General features: G+C 44.9%; 1 protein-coding gene across 6 annotated transcripts in view; it reads right to left on the bottom strand.

Moving 5' to 3' along the window:
* mdm4 (MDM4 regulator of p53) overlaps positions 1-14,932 on the bottom strand; it is a 34,291-nt gene extending 19,359 nt beyond the window's left edge. For 5 of the 6 annotated variants that reach the window (XM_055654985.1, XM_055654983.1, XM_055654986.1 and 2 more), the window contains exons 1-5: positions 14,761-14,932; positions 7,611-7,704; positions 6,201-6,275; positions 4,317-4,450; positions 2,277-2,326 (exon numbers count right to left, since the gene is read on the bottom strand). In XM_055654985.1, coding sequence (XP_055510960.1) covers positions 2,277-2,326; positions 4,317-4,450; positions 6,201-6,275; positions 7,611-7,688 — 337 coding nt within the window. In that variant the 5' untranslated portion in view covers positions 7,689-7,704; positions 14,761-14,932. Of the gene's footprint in view, positions 1-2,276; positions 2,327-4,316; positions 4,451-6,200; positions 6,276-7,610; positions 7,705-14,756 lie in introns of all 6 variants that reach the window. The other variant, XM_055654984.1, reaches the window with a different exon arrangement.
* Positions 14,933-15,279: the final 347 nt, after the last annotated feature.

Genomic DNA, 15,279 nt, shown 5'->3' with positions numbered 1-15,279 from the left:
CATCTCTGAAGAGAAGTTTCCGGTGATGTTTCGGGTGGAGACCCTTCTTCAGACTTAGTTTATTATTAGTTAGACTTTGTTAATTCAGTTTAGTTTAGTTTATTGGTAGACAAAAGTGCTGGAGAAACTCAGCGGGTGCAGCAGCATCAATGGAGCGAAGGAAATAGAACTAGTGTGCGGGGTGATCGCTGGTCGGCATGGACTCGGCGGGCCGAAGGGCCTGTTTTCACACTGCATCTCTAACCTAAACTAAACCACACTAAACTGAACATTGAAGGTAGACAAAAGTGCTGGAGAAACTCAACAGGTGCAGCAGCATCTATGGAGCGAAGGAAATAGGCAACGTTTCCTATTTCCCTCGCCCTTGGTTTCGGCCCGAAACGTTGCCCATTTCCTTCGCTCCATAGATGCTGCCGCACCCGCTGAGTTTCTCCAGCACTTTTGTCTGCCTTCGATTTTCCAGAATCTGCAGTTCTTTCTAAAACAATTAGTTTATTGGCACGTGTGCCGAGGTACTGTGAAAAGCTTTTGTTGCGTGCTAACCTGTCGAAAGCGTTTCACTGCCCCTTGGTACACGTAACAATAAAAACGAAAACTCTGCAATACATCACCTTGGACGATGAGATTTAAGGTTTGTGTAAAACAGTGGAAGATAAATTAAGAGTGCGTGAATTTAACGCCCGAGCCAGCTCAAAAAAGGGAAACGCATTCTGAGTCGAGAATTTTTTTTTAAAAAGGCACGTGGGAGAAAATAAAATAACTGTTGGGTCTTGTTTCCAACAATTTACGGACTAAAGGAACAAACTCTTTGATTTCTGCAGCAAGTTTAATGGGAAACAAACATAGCAGCTCACAGGAGGTTGTGACTGAGAATCCGTTTTGCAAACCTTCTACTAAAATACTGCAACTTGTGAGGATCTTCAACCTAAATATATCAAATTTCAAGTGTATAAAATAAAGAGAGACATAGATAGAGTAGACAGTCAAAACATTTTTTTTTTCCACAGGGTGGATTTCAAAGACTAGAGGACATACAGTGCCCTCCATAATGTTTGGGACAAAGACCCATCATTTTGCCCTGAAATGGGGGGACTATGTATAAACACAGCTGTAATGTTTCCACATGGTGAAACCAAAATGTATAAAATTGGCGGTACACAAAAAAGCTGGAGAAGCTCAGCGGGTGCAGCAGCATCTATGGAGCAAAGGAAATAGGCCGAAACCCTTCATTAAAATCTGACAATGTGCACTTTTAACCACATGTGATTTTTTTCTATTACAAATCACAAATAGTGGAGTAGAGAGGTAAATAAATAATTGATAGGTCTTTGTCCCAAACATTATAGAGGGCACTGTAGCTTTAAGGGGAGAGGAGCAAAGTTTAAAGGAGATGAGCGGAGCAGGTTTTTGTAACACACAGAGCAGTAACCTGGAACGCGCTGCCAGGAGTGATGGCGGAGGTAGATATGACCGTGGGATTTTAATACGCAGGGAATGGATATAATCACGTGCAGACAGAGGAGATAATTTAACCTGGAATCATGTCGGCACAAAGGGCCTATTCCTGTGCTGTACTGTACCACTGATCTACGTTCCCAGGGGCCATTAGGACTGTAAACTCCTACCTCACCAGGGACTAACTTTACTGAACCTTTCTAGTCTTTTTTTTAATTGCTGTTTTTTTTTTCCTTTTACTTCCGCACACAATATGTAATATGTAAAAGAATATGGGATTCTGTTCCATTCTGCTTGTAGTTTGTTTTTTTGCACAAAGTCCGCGAGCATTGCCACTTTTCATTTCACTGCACATCTCGTATGTGTATGTGACGAATAAACTTGACTTGTTCTCTGTTCAATCCACAGCAGGTCTTTCTCCCTCTCAACAAGGTGTGCTAGCAGACGCTCACGTCAATAGCCGTGACCATCGTTCAGATGCTGATTCCCTTTCCCGTCAAACAGCAGCCCATTCACACAAGTTCAGCCCATGCACAGCAACACGATAGGCAAGTGTGCGCGAATAGTCATCAAGCTGCAGGCATTCGGCACGCGTATTCTTTCGAACCTTTTATTCGCCATTTCCTTCTTTCTAATCGGTAACGGTCCTACAAGACTGGAGTGATCTTAATCATTGCGCGCTGTTAATCCACCATCACACTTTTGCCACGACAGGGTTGATGTACCACATATTTCTACAAGACACCCCCCCCCATTGATCTATTCTTCAACAGCAATTGTATGCTTCAGTTCAATGACAAGGTACCAAGTCATATACGCACCTTGGAAGTTGGCAGCTATCAGGTTCCTCGAAAGCATGTCATACAACTGGCTGTAAGAGAATAGGTCCACAGTTAAATGCAGCAAGTCACATCATTGCTTCAGTCAGTAGGTAACAGTTTAAAAGAATGACCCTTCCTCAGCATCCAAGGTAGATAAAAAGGCTGGAGAAACTCAGCAGGTGAGGCAGCATCTATGGAGCGAAGGAATAGGTGGCGTTTAGGGTCGAGACCCGTAAGGGTCTCGACCCGAAACGTCACCTATTCCTTCGCTCCATAGATGCTGCCTCACCCTTAACGGTCTCGACTTGAAACGTTACCTATTCCTTTGCTCCACAGGTGCTGCCGCACCCTTAAGGGTCTCGACCCGAAACGTCACCTATTCCTTTGCTCCACAGATGCTGCCTCACCCTTAAGGGTCTCTACCTGAAACGTCACCTATTCCTTCGCTCCATAGATGCTGCCTCACCCGCTGAGTTTCTCCAGCATTTTTAATCTACCTTCGATTAAACATTCCTAAGCATCCATTTTGGCATTTATGGTAGACAAAAGTGCTGGAGAAACTCAGCGGGTGCGGCAGCATCTATGGAGGGAAGGAAATAGGCAACGTTTCGGGCCAAAACCCTTCTTCAGACTGAACGTCGCCTATTTCCTTCGCTCCCTAGATGCTGCCGCACCCGCTGAGTTTCTCCAGCATTTTTGTCTATTTTAAATCAACATCCTGTCAGACTGTAATAGCATATGATAAATCCCTAATGAATCACACTGCCCTCTTCAACGTTGCTTAGAATTTAAAAGATAAAGCATAAATCTCAAAATGTAACAGGTGTAGCTAATCTTTTTAAAAATGTATAAGTTTTGCGTTGACTTGAATTCATAACTTGGTGAAACAAAAAACTCACTGCAAAATAGCATGTGGAAAGAAAGAAGAACGGATGCTGATTTACCAAGGAAAGACACAAAGTGCTGGAGAAACACAGTAAGTAATTAAAGCAGCATCCCCAGAGAAAATGGATAGGTGACGTTTCTGGTCAAGGGTTGGACCCTTCTTCCCCAAAATAACATGTCTGCAATGGTCAGTCAAGACTGAACCCCCTCCACATACACACGATCAGCCTGAAGAAGCGTCCTGACCCGAAATGTCAACTATCCATGTTCTCCAGAGATGCCACTGAGTTACTCCAGCACTTTGTGTCTTTTTTTCTGAAAGTGTAAACCCAGGCTGAAACCCAAAGTCAGAACAGCAGTCAAGATTAGGATTAATCTGTTTATATATTTTGCAGTCGCCTGTCAGTTAAAACAAAAGCTTTTGAAATGAAACTGAAGCCTGTGTGCACAGCACGGAACTGTAGATGCTGGTTTAAACCCGAAGATAGACACAAACAGCTGGAGTAACTCAGCGGGTCAGACAGCATCTCTGGAAAAAGGAATAGGTGATGTTTCGGGACGAGACCCTTCGTCAAAAATCATAAGGAATAGGAGTAGAATTAGGCCATTCAGCCCATCCAATCATGGCTGATCTATCGCTCACTCCTAACCCCATTCTCCTGCTTTCTCCCCATAAACTTTGCCACTCGAACTGATCGAATAATCTATTTATCTTCGCCTTAAAAATATCCACTGACTTGGCCTCTACAGCTTTCTGCAGCAAAGAATCCCACAGATTCACCACCCTCTTGACTAAAGAAATTTCTTCTCATCTCCTTCCTAAAAGAACATCCTTTAATTCTGAGGCTGTAACCTCCAGTTCTGGACTCTCCCACTAGTGGAATCATCCTCTCCACATCCTTCTTCAGGTTTGTCACATCCTTCATGCACTCTCTTTCAATGCCATACACAAGGAATTGAAGATGCTACTTTACATAAAATGCTGCAGTGACTCAGTGGGTCAGGCAGCACCTCTGAATGGTCCGAACTTGAAATGTCGCCTATCCATGTTCTCCAGAGATGCTGCCCGGCTTGCTGAGTTACTCCCTCGTCTCCCTTTCAATACCGTCTTTGTGCTGTCCAGAGAATAAAATAAATAAAATCAACTGCCTTTACCTTGGATCTTTGACAGAGAAACTTTGGACTCCAAATACTTTTCCAAGTGCATCGTTTCCACAATACACAATGTGTTGCTGTTGTTGATCGTAGAGTTGCTTTAACATGATATACTGACCGAGATAATACATCACCTGCAGAAAGAAAACATCACAGATCAAGGTGAGCTTCAAATACTGGGAGATTTCTTATAATGGTTATTCAGGAAAAGAACATTGTTGGCAATACTGTTGTCATTCACAGGTCGTATAATGACAAATTGCATAATAATAGGTTGTATCAATAGGAGTCAAACATTCCAAGCCACACAAGTCTCTGCCTCAGATGGTGGTGGAGGCAGGTTCTCTGGATGCTTTCAAAATAGAGCTAGATAGGGCTCTTAAAAATAGCGGAGTCAGGGGATATGGGGAGAAGGCAGGAACTGGGTACTGATTGGGGATGATCAGCCATGATCACTTTGAATGGTGGTGCTGGCTTGAAGGGCCAAATGACCTACTCCTACACCTATTGTCTATTGTCTCAAGTTCCTTTTAAACTTGTTTAAGAAGGAACTGCAGATGCTGGAAAATCGAGGGTACATAAAAAAGCTGGAGAAACTCAGCGGGTGCAGCAGCATCTATGGAGCGAAGGAAATGGGCAACGTTTCGGAAGTCTGAACGTCTGAAGAAGGGTTTCGGCCCGAAACGTTGCCTATTTCCTTCGCTCCGTAGATGCTGCTGCACCCGCTGAGTTTCTCCAGCTTTTTTATGTACCTTCCCTTTTAAACTTTCTGCTCTTACCCTAAACCAATGCCCTCGAGTTTCTGATGCTCCTTCCCTGGGAAAAAGTTTGTGGCCAGGGTGACAGGGGTCAGAAACTCTTTGAATCACTTCCCTCTGGAAGGCAACTCCAGACTGTCAAAGCCGCCACAGTCAGACATAAAAACAGATTTTTCCCCCACGGACGGTAGCTCCACTCAATAACAAAAAGTCTGTAGCCTCCTTGTGCTCTGGTATTTTATTTCATTCTTCACATTTTTAAATTGTAATGTTTGATTTTGAATTGTCTACTGTATACTTATACTCCTCTGTTCTACAGTTCCCCAAGCTCTCCAGTCCTAATGTTCATTGTGCAAGCCCTACTACGCTGGTTGGATTTCCAGAATGCATCATCGCACCATATCATTTCCCTATCCTCGTCCCACATACCTAGTTGACTAATATCCTGCTGTAGTGCAGCAGTAACCCTTTTTTAACACTAGAGGTACTCGGTAAGCAATGCAACTGGCTACCATTCACCCATTATTAGCCAAACGGGACTAGTTGAGATCAGCATCTTGATCAGAATGGGCTATTTGGGCCGAAAGGCCTCTTTCAATGTTGTATGAACGATAACCAATGCAACTACAGTGGCTGGAAAATACACTTCACGATTCTGAAACATTTCCTCAACAAATTATCTTTGCCCAATAAGAGATGAGATCATGATCAAAAGAAAGGATAATGATTCTGCATTTTGGTTTAGTTTAGTTTAGAGATACAGCGTGGAAACAGGCCCTTCAGCCCACCGAGACCACACCAGCCAACAGTCACCCCGTCCACTAGTTCTATCCTACACACGAGAGACAATTTACAGAAGCCAATTAACCTACAAACTTGCATGTTTTTGGAACGTTGGAGAAAATCGGAGCACCTGGGGAAAACCCACTGGGAGAACGTGCAAACTCCAGACAAACAACACCCATAACATGGAGCAATCTGGGTCTCTGGCACTGCACTGCAATAGCTCTACCGATGCATCCACTGTGACTTCCTGAACAGTAGTCAACATTATATCTATCTATAATTTGCACATACTTTTTGGAAGCTTTGTTCATATCATGAAAACATTGCACTACTGTTTTACCTCCTTCAATGTGAAGGTTTCCCCGGACGCACCTGCTTCATGTAGAATGGTCAGCAGAGGCACCTTTGGCCTTATCTAAAGAGCAAAACAAAACAGAACCACACACTAGATTTAGAATTTACAAAACGTTTTAATTCACATCAGTCACCTACATGCACTTTTATACTTAGTCAGGAAAACAGAACAGAATTATTTTCAACAAAGAAGCATTTATTTCATGTTTATACGTTCTGGGAACAGAATAAGGGCATTCGGCCCACCAAGTCTACTCTGCCATTTATCTGTCCATCATGGCAGATCTATCTTTCCCTCTCAACCCCATTTTCCTGCCTTCTCCCCATAACCCCTGACACCCGTACTAATCAAGAATCTGTCAATCTCCCGTCTTAAAAATATCCATTGACTTGGCCTCCACAGCCGCCTGTGGCAAAGAATCCCAATGATTCACCACCCTCTGACTCAAGAAATTCCTCCTTGTCTTCTTTCCGACCTTTTATTCTGAAGCCGTGCCCTCTGGTCCTAGAGTATCCAATGAGTGGAAACATCCTCTCCATATCCACTCCATCCAGGTCTTTCACTATTCAATTTAGTCTTGCAAGCAACACACACTAATAATGCAAATCATAATGAAACTCCAGATTCAAGTTTATTCATAATTTGGGTTGAGAAATTGTATAGTAGTCCTTCTACCCACAATGCCCGCACTAAACACTATGCCAAGATAAAAACTCATCTTCTCTGCCTGCAGATAGCCCATATCCCTCCATTCCCTGCATGTGTTGTAATAAGCACAGGGTATACTAATTTCTACAGATGCATTGTGGAAAGTGTCCTCTCCGGATGATTACATCTTAATATGGAAACTGCTCAACTAAGAGACAGAAAAGAAATTGCATACAACTGTGAATACAGCCCAGTCCATCACATAAATCAGTATTCAATCCATTGACTGCATCTAAACGTCATGTTACCTCAAGAAAGCCAACATAATCATGGACCACTCCCTCCTCAGCCGTTCCCGCTTCTCCCCTCTCCCATCAGGCAGAAGACAAATGTTTGAAACCGCGTACTACCAGATTCAGGAGCAGCCTCTTCCCCACTTTTATTAGACGCTGGATTCAACGTCTCAGATGCTAAGGATTCGTTCACAATCTTCCTTATTAAGCCCCTTGTACTCTCTGAAGATGTAACACTATATTTTGCTCTATATTTTCTCTTTTTAGCACTGCCTGATGTATTCACGTTTGGTAATAATTTGCCTGGATAGCAGGCAAAACTGTAATTCGATACTCATGGCAATAATGACCAAACCTAACATTGCCTTGCACAAACCCTCCTTCACAAACGACAATAAGTGTCAATGTTAAGCCATGTTTACAATGGAGAATCTGTAGTTTTTATAGACGTTACCTGGCCAACCTTCTCTGCTGATATACTGCATGGATTATCAGATGATGTATATGGTTTAGATGTGGATGCTGTTGTCATGTTGACAGGGTTTTGTCTGCAGGTAAGGAAAGAGGAGTGAAATTAATTATAAACATATTTAACATACAAGTCACACTGCACAGAAACGGGGCCTTCAGCCGAACTTTCTCCTGCCAAGATACCCAATCTACACTGGTCCCACCTGCCCTCGTTTGGCCCATAGCCCTCTAAACCTTTCCTATCCATGAACCTGTCCAAGTGTCTTTTAAATGTTGTTATAGAACCTGCCTCAACAACCAAATCAAAGAATATTTACTACAACTACATTCCCAATGTATATCAATGGATGATGCCAAAAATAGTTTGAGTAGCAATATGTGCCAAGCGTAAACATATAATGCAACCCAAAATGAAATATTTGGAATTACAAAACAAATCATAAATTAAAATGATTAAACCATGTGCTACAAAGCTGACCCAAAACACCACCCATCCTTTTTCTCCAGAGATACTGCCTGAACTGCTGAGTTACTCCACCACTTTGTGTCTGTGTTTGGTATCTGGAGTTGCTTCTGGAGTTCTTTGTTGCTACAAAGCTTCCCCAGTGAAATGCAACATTCTCAGGGAATCAAGGACATTCCTGATCCGTGGTCATTGAAAGCAGAGAAGGAACATTTGGGATGGTATGAGAAATGCAAGGCGACACAGGAACCCAGTGGACACTAGGTTTCTGTGTGACCATATGTTGATAGTTGATAGAATGGAGCGACTGGGTTTGTGGAATTTAGAGGATGAGAGGATATCTTATTGAAACATATACAATTACTAAGGGTTTGGACACGCTAGAGGCAGGAAACATGTTCCCGATGTTGGGGGAGTCCCGAACCAGGGGCCACAGTTTAAGAATAAGGGGTAAGCCATTTAGAACGGAGATGAGGAAATACTTTTTCACCCAGAGAATTGTGAATCTGTGGAATTCTCTGCCTCAGAGGGCGATGGAGGCCGGTTCTCTGGAAGCTTTCAAGAGAGTTAGATAGAGCTCTTAAAGATAGCAGAGTCAAGGGATATGGGGAGAAGGCGGGAATGTTGTACTGATTGTGGATGATCAGCCATGATCACATTGAATGGCGGTGCTGGCTCTTCTTCTTCTTCTTGCATATGGTGTGCACAGCCTAAAGTTGTAGGACAACTTGTTCTATTTGATCTTATTTGATTGTGCATGCCGGGTTGATTGCATTCGTCGAAACAGGGCGGACCACGTGAAGGTTGCAATCTTCCACCTCACGATGTTGGCTCGAAGGGCCAAATGGCCTACTCCTGCACCTATTGTCTATACAGGAGCACACCAACACACAAACTGCATCGGGCACCATCTCCCCCGTCCATAGTTACTTATGAGGTACCTCAGAATCCACCAAACAGAAGAGGAACCAAGTCATCCTAAATCCCAAGAGGGTGCCCAGGAAAATGGAGAACATAAGCAAGCAATACAATCAATATTGGATCACTCCCATTTCAGCAAAGTCAGTAGTGGTGAATTAAAAGATTTTTGAAGCCTCTTCGAATCTATTAAGGAACACGGGTCAGAAAAAAATTAATAATTCAACCTATTACTTGCCAGGCTTTGTCCTGTGCCACCTATCGTTCAGCTCTCTCCCCTCCCTTAACTAGTCTGAAGAAGGGCTGTGGCCAGATATGTCACCTATCCATATTCTCCAGAAATGCTGCCTGACCCGTTGAGTTGCTCCAGCACTTCGTAAATCTGCAGTTTCCTTGTTTCTAGATAAATCTTAAAGCTTAACTAGCAGTAAAACTAAATGTTTTTGAAAATTAAAATACCACAGGCCAATAATATTTCAGGGCAAGAGAAACAATTAAATTTTTAACATAAGAATGGCCACTGTCTTTGTTATCCCTGACATTCGCCACACTTTACACCTTGTCTTTATTTCATAAAACTGCTGACTGAAAGCCAACAAAAGGAGAACTAGCAGGTACTGGGCAAGTTCGGGCATGCACTCAGTAACTGCTCGTCCCGCATTGCAACCACTTTTTCCGCAGAGACCACTCCTTCCGTAACTTCCGGGTTAATTTGTCCCTTCCCACCCAAACCACCCCCTCCCCTGGTACTTTCCCTTGCAACCGCAGGAGATGCTGCACTTGTCACTTTACCTCCCCCCTTGACTCCATCCAAGGACCCAAGCAGTCGTTCCAGGTGTGGCAGAGATTCACCTGCACCTCATCTATTGCATCCGCTGCTCTAGGTGTCAGCTGCTCTACATCGGTGAGACCAAGCGCAGGCTTGGCGATCACTTCGCCCACCACCTTCGCTCAGTTCGCAATAACCAACCTGATCTCCCGGTGGCTCAGCACTTCAACTTCCCCTCCCATGCCAAATCCGACCTTTCATGTCCTGGGCCTCCTCCATGGCCAGAGTGAGTCCCACCGCAAATTGGAGGAGCAGCACCTCATATTTCGTTAGTTTACACCCCAGCGGTATGAACATTGACTTCTCCAATTTCAGGTAGTCCTTGCTTTCTCCCTCTTTCCCCTCCCCTTCCCAGCTCTCCCACAGCCCACTGTCTCTGCCTCTTCCTTTCTTCTCCCCCCCCCCCCCCCCCCACATCAGTCTGAAGAAGGGTCTTGACCCAAAAACTCACCTATTCCTTTCCTCCATAGATGCTGCCTCACCCGCTGAGTTTCTCCAGCATTTTTATCTACCTTGCAATCAACACCAATCATCAATGTTAAGGATACAGAACAACTTTACCTTTGTAGACACAAAAAGTTGGAGTAACACAGCGGGACAGGCAGCAACTCTGGAGAGAAGGAACGGGTGATCCGAAGGGTCTCGACCCAAAACGTCACCCATTCCTTCTCTCCACAGATGCTGCCTGTCCCGCTGTGTTACTCCAGCTTTTTGTGTCTATCTTTGGTTTAGACCAGCATCTGTCGTTCCTTCCTACACTAAACTTTTCCTTGATTCCCATTCCTTGAAAAATCTAAAAGCACAGAATGCCAAGACCAAAGCTACCATTCCATTTGTTCTCTGTTCTATCACCAATCTAAGATACAATTAGACAAAAAAAGTCCCTGGGTGCAAGAAGTAGTCGGCAATGTTCCGTGTTTGAGGTAGAATTGAGGTAATGATAGTTGGTTCAATGAACCTGACAGTTGTTGGAAAGCAACTGTTCTTGCACCTGGCAGGGAGGGACCTCAGGCATGCGCAAGAAGAGATGGCGGGGATGCCTCAAGATATTGCCGCCTTCTTTAGTTTAGAGATACAGCGGGGAAACATCTTGTGGAGGAAAGAACTGCAGATGGTAATTTAAGTCATAGACACAAAATGCTGTAGGAACTCAGCGGGACAGGCAGCATCGCTGGAGAGAAGGAATGGGTGACGATTCGGGTCGAGACCCTTCTTCAGTTGCTGCCTGTCTGCGTTTCTCCAGCATTTCTCCAGCATCTACTCAACATTTTTTCCGCCACAGAAGGCAGTGGAGACAATTCACTGGATGTTTTTAAGAGATAGTTAGATATAGCTCTTAGGGCTAATGGAATCAAGGGATATAGGGAAAAAAGCAGGAACGGAGTACTGATTTTGGATGATCAGCCACGATCATTTTGAATGCCGGTGCTGGCTCAAAGAGCCGAATGGTCTACTCCTGCAACAATTTTTCGATGTTTCTAATCTTGCTTTAAAACCCTGAGTCCCAATACAAATACAGATGAACAAAACACCACTCAACTTGCATTCAACGCACACGTTTCATTTACTGGTTCATCAGACCCTAAAATAGTGACAAATGCACAGCTGCACGCAGGAACACAAAACAATGCAATTCATTTGCTAGCAACTTCTGCAGAATTTACCAACTAATCAACATAATCATACTCTGCCTGACTGAATAAATCATAACAAAATTAATTAGTATATTTGTGAACGAGAATATTTTTCTGTATAACTGATTCACAAAAGAGTCAAACCATACCACTACAATAAAGCAACAGATCCGTAAAAGACTCAAAGTGTTTGTGAAATATTTATGAACATATTTTAATGCCAGGTGCATTCACTTCCTTAAAAGAACAACCACAACTTTGAAAACAGTTGATACATTTTTTTACATTTGCAGTGTTTATGCTGATTACATATCTGCAAATGTATAAAGGGCCTGTCCCACTTACGGGATTTTTTTCGGCGACTGCTGGCACCATTCATAGCCGCAGCAGGTCGCCGAAAATGTTCAACATGTTGAAAATCCAGCGGCGACCAGAAAAAGGTATGACTACTCACGACCATAGAGACATCACCCTGCGACATCTTCGACAGGTTCTTTAGTAACTTGTCAGTTTCTTTGTTGAACTAAATTAAGGCGCATGTTGCAATCAAAAGCGCTTGAACAATTGGTTGGGAAGAAAGTCAAACTGTAAGAAAGACGACCTGCTTGGGACCTGCTTGGCTATATTTAAGAGGGAGTTAGATGTGGCCCTTGTGGCTAAAGGGATCAGGGGGTATGGAGAGAAGGCAGGTACAGGATACTGAGTTGGATGATCAACCATGATCATATTGAATGGCGGTGCAGGCTCGAAGGGCCGAATGGCCTACTCCTGCACCTATTTTCTATGTTTCTATGACTATGATGGGTGCTGGGAACTGCAGATGCTGTTGGATAGGCACAAAAAGCTGAAGCATTTGCATTTGCAGAAGATAGACACAAAAAGTTGGAGTAACTCAGCAACATCTGTGGAGAGAAGGAATGGGTGACGGGTCTCGACTCGAAACGTCATCCATTCCTTCTCTCCAGAGATACTGCCTGTCCCGCTGAGTTATTCCAGCTTTTTGTGTATATCTCCTGCAAATGTATAACTAATTTTTGTATCCAGATCCTAGTGCACTGTTCAATTTTGTTCCACTAACACTATTAAAACAAATCATATCACTGGCCATTATTACTTGGTGACATGAAGAACTACAGACGCTGGAATCTTGAACAAAACACAAAGCCCATGTTCCAACCGGCATCATTCCCCAATTCTTTCTCCGCTACATCGACGACTGTCAAAAAGTTGACTTTCATCAACTTTACCACGAACTGCCCACCTCAAATTGATCTGGATGATCTCTGAACCGCTGTCCCCTTTAATAATCACCCTGCATCCATCATGGGGAACAGACTATCGACAGATACCTGTATGAAGAGCACAGACCAGTAGAGATGGTTGAAAACTTCAAATTCCTAGGAGTAAATATCACCAACAACCTCTCCAGCACCACCCATATTGAAGCAACGGCCAGGAAATCACATCAAAGCCACAACTTCCTTAGAAGGCTTAAGGGCCTGTCCCACTTGGCGATTTTTTTCGGCGAATGCCAGCATCATTGACTGACATAACAGGTCACCGAAAAATTTGCGGCGTGATGCGCCGTGAAGACGTTAGACAAGCTGTGTTTTTTTCAAGTGTCGCAACATTTTTTTGTCGTAGAAAAAAATCGCAGGTGGGACAAGCCCTTTAGGAAGTTCGGCATGTCCCCAACAACTCTCACCGTCTTCTACAGATGTGCCGCGAAAAGCATTTTATCGGGATGCATCACAGCTCGGTTTGGGAACAGCTCCGTCCAAGACTGCAAGATTGCAGAGAATTGTGGATGCAGCCCAGACCATTACACAAACCAACCTCCCCTCCATTGACTCCATTTATAACTCATCAGCCTCGGCAAGGCCAGCAGCATAATCAAGTGCCAGTCGCACCCTGGCCACTCCCTCTTCTTCCCTCGCCCATCAAACAAGAGGTACAGAAGTGTAAAACAGCACACCTCAGATTCAGGGACAGTTTCGCCCCAGCTTTTATCAGGCAACTGCCCTGTCCTCTCACCAGCTAGAGAGCGGTCCTGACCTACCATCTAGCTCATTAGAGACCCTATGACTCTCGGTAGCACAGCAGTAGAGTTGGTGCCTCACAGCATCAGAGACCGGGGTAGTTGGTGAATCTGTGGAATTAATTGCCTGCAAGGCTGTGGAGTCAATGGGTGTTTTAAAGGCAGAGATAGATAGATTCACGATTAGTACAGGTGTCATGGGTTATGGGGAGAAGGCTGGAGAATGGGGTTGAGAGGGAGAGATAGATCAGCCATGATTGAACGTTGGAGTAGACTTGATTGACTAGTTGTACTATCACTTGTGCTCATGAAGGAGCACTGAACACAATGCCCTAAATTAAATCTGAAGAAGGGTCTCGACAAGAATCTTCTCTCCAGAGATGTTGCCTGTCCCGCTGAGTTACTCCAGTATTTTGTGTCTACCTTCGATTTAAACCAGCATCTGCAGTTCTGTCCTATCATTTCATTGTCCTATCAGGGACACATGACAATAAACTCACTTGACTTGACTTTCCTACACCCTAAATTGAATATTTCACTGTAAACCAGTGTCATCCATGGCTGAAGAAGGGTCTCGGCCCGAAACGTTGCCTATTCCTTCGCTCCATAGATACTGCCTCACCCGCTGAGTTACTCCAGCATTTTGTGTCTGCATTCGATTTAAACCAGCATCCGCAGTTCTTTCCTGCACCCTAAATTGAATATTTCACTGTAAACCAGTGTCATCCATGACTGAAGAAGGGTCTCGACCCGAATCTTCGCTCCAGAGATGCTGCCTCACCCGCTGAGTTACTCCAGCATTTTGTGTCTGCATTCGATTTATACAAGCATCTGCAGTTCTATCCTGCACTCTAAATTGAATATTTCACTGGGATGTAACCCAATGCCATCCATGGAAGGTTACACAAAAAAGCTGGATAAACTCAGCGGGTGCAGCAGCATCCATGGAGCATTCCATCCATGGAAGGACCGTTCGGCCCGTCGTGCCCCTGCTAGCCCTCGGAATAACCCCCACGCATTTTCTGTCCTCATCCCCAGCGTTTCTGCACCCGCGACGCTTTGCACGGAGGGGAATGCAGCGGTGTGAGCGGGATTGTGAGTGCGGGTGGGTTGGTGCACGCTGCGGGAGGGGGCAGGGGGCCGGGGGAAGGGGACGGGTTTTGCAAGCGCTGGGCCCCGCCGCCATTTTGCACGCGCTGGCGTCCCGCGCTCTCGCGCTCCTCGTCTCTCCCTCCTCACTCCCTCACTCACACTAACGCCCGGTGTCCATCGCTGCTGCTGCTCACACACGGGCCGGGCCGGGCCGCGCCAGATAGCCGGATAGTCTAGCCGCTGGAGGCGGCGGGGACAACCATCAGTCGGTGACGGGCGCCCGCCGTCTTGCCGCCATGTTGAACCCTCCTCGGAAGCTCCCGCCCACTCCACTTCCGGCTTCTTCCCCCTCCCCCCCCGCCCCCACACACATCCGGTCCCGCCCCCACTGCCCATGACTGACAGGGACATCTTTTAGAACATGCATATAGACACAGAGTGCTGGAGTAACTCAACAGGTCAGGTCTGGAGAACACAGAAGGGTGCAGAGTGCTGGAGTAACTCAGCAGGTCAGGCAGCATTTCTGGAGAACACAGAGGGGTACAGAGTGCTGGAGTAACTCAGATTCAGATTCAGATTCTGGAGAACACAGAGGGGTACAGATTGCTGGAGTAACTCAGCAGGTCAGGCAGCATCTCTGGAGAACACAGAGGGGTACAGATTGCTGGAGTAACTCAG

Source organism: Leucoraja erinacea, chromosome 24 (genome assembly GCF_028641065.1).
Source record: "Leucoraja erinacea ecotype New England chromosome 24, Leri_hhj_1, whole genome shotgun sequence".
Lineage (NCBI taxonomy): Eukaryota > Metazoa > Chordata > Chondrichthyes > Rajiformes > Rajidae > Leucoraja > Leucoraja erinaceus.
Note: the sequence above shows the minus strand (reverse complement) of the source record. Positions and strands in the feature narration are given on the sequence as shown.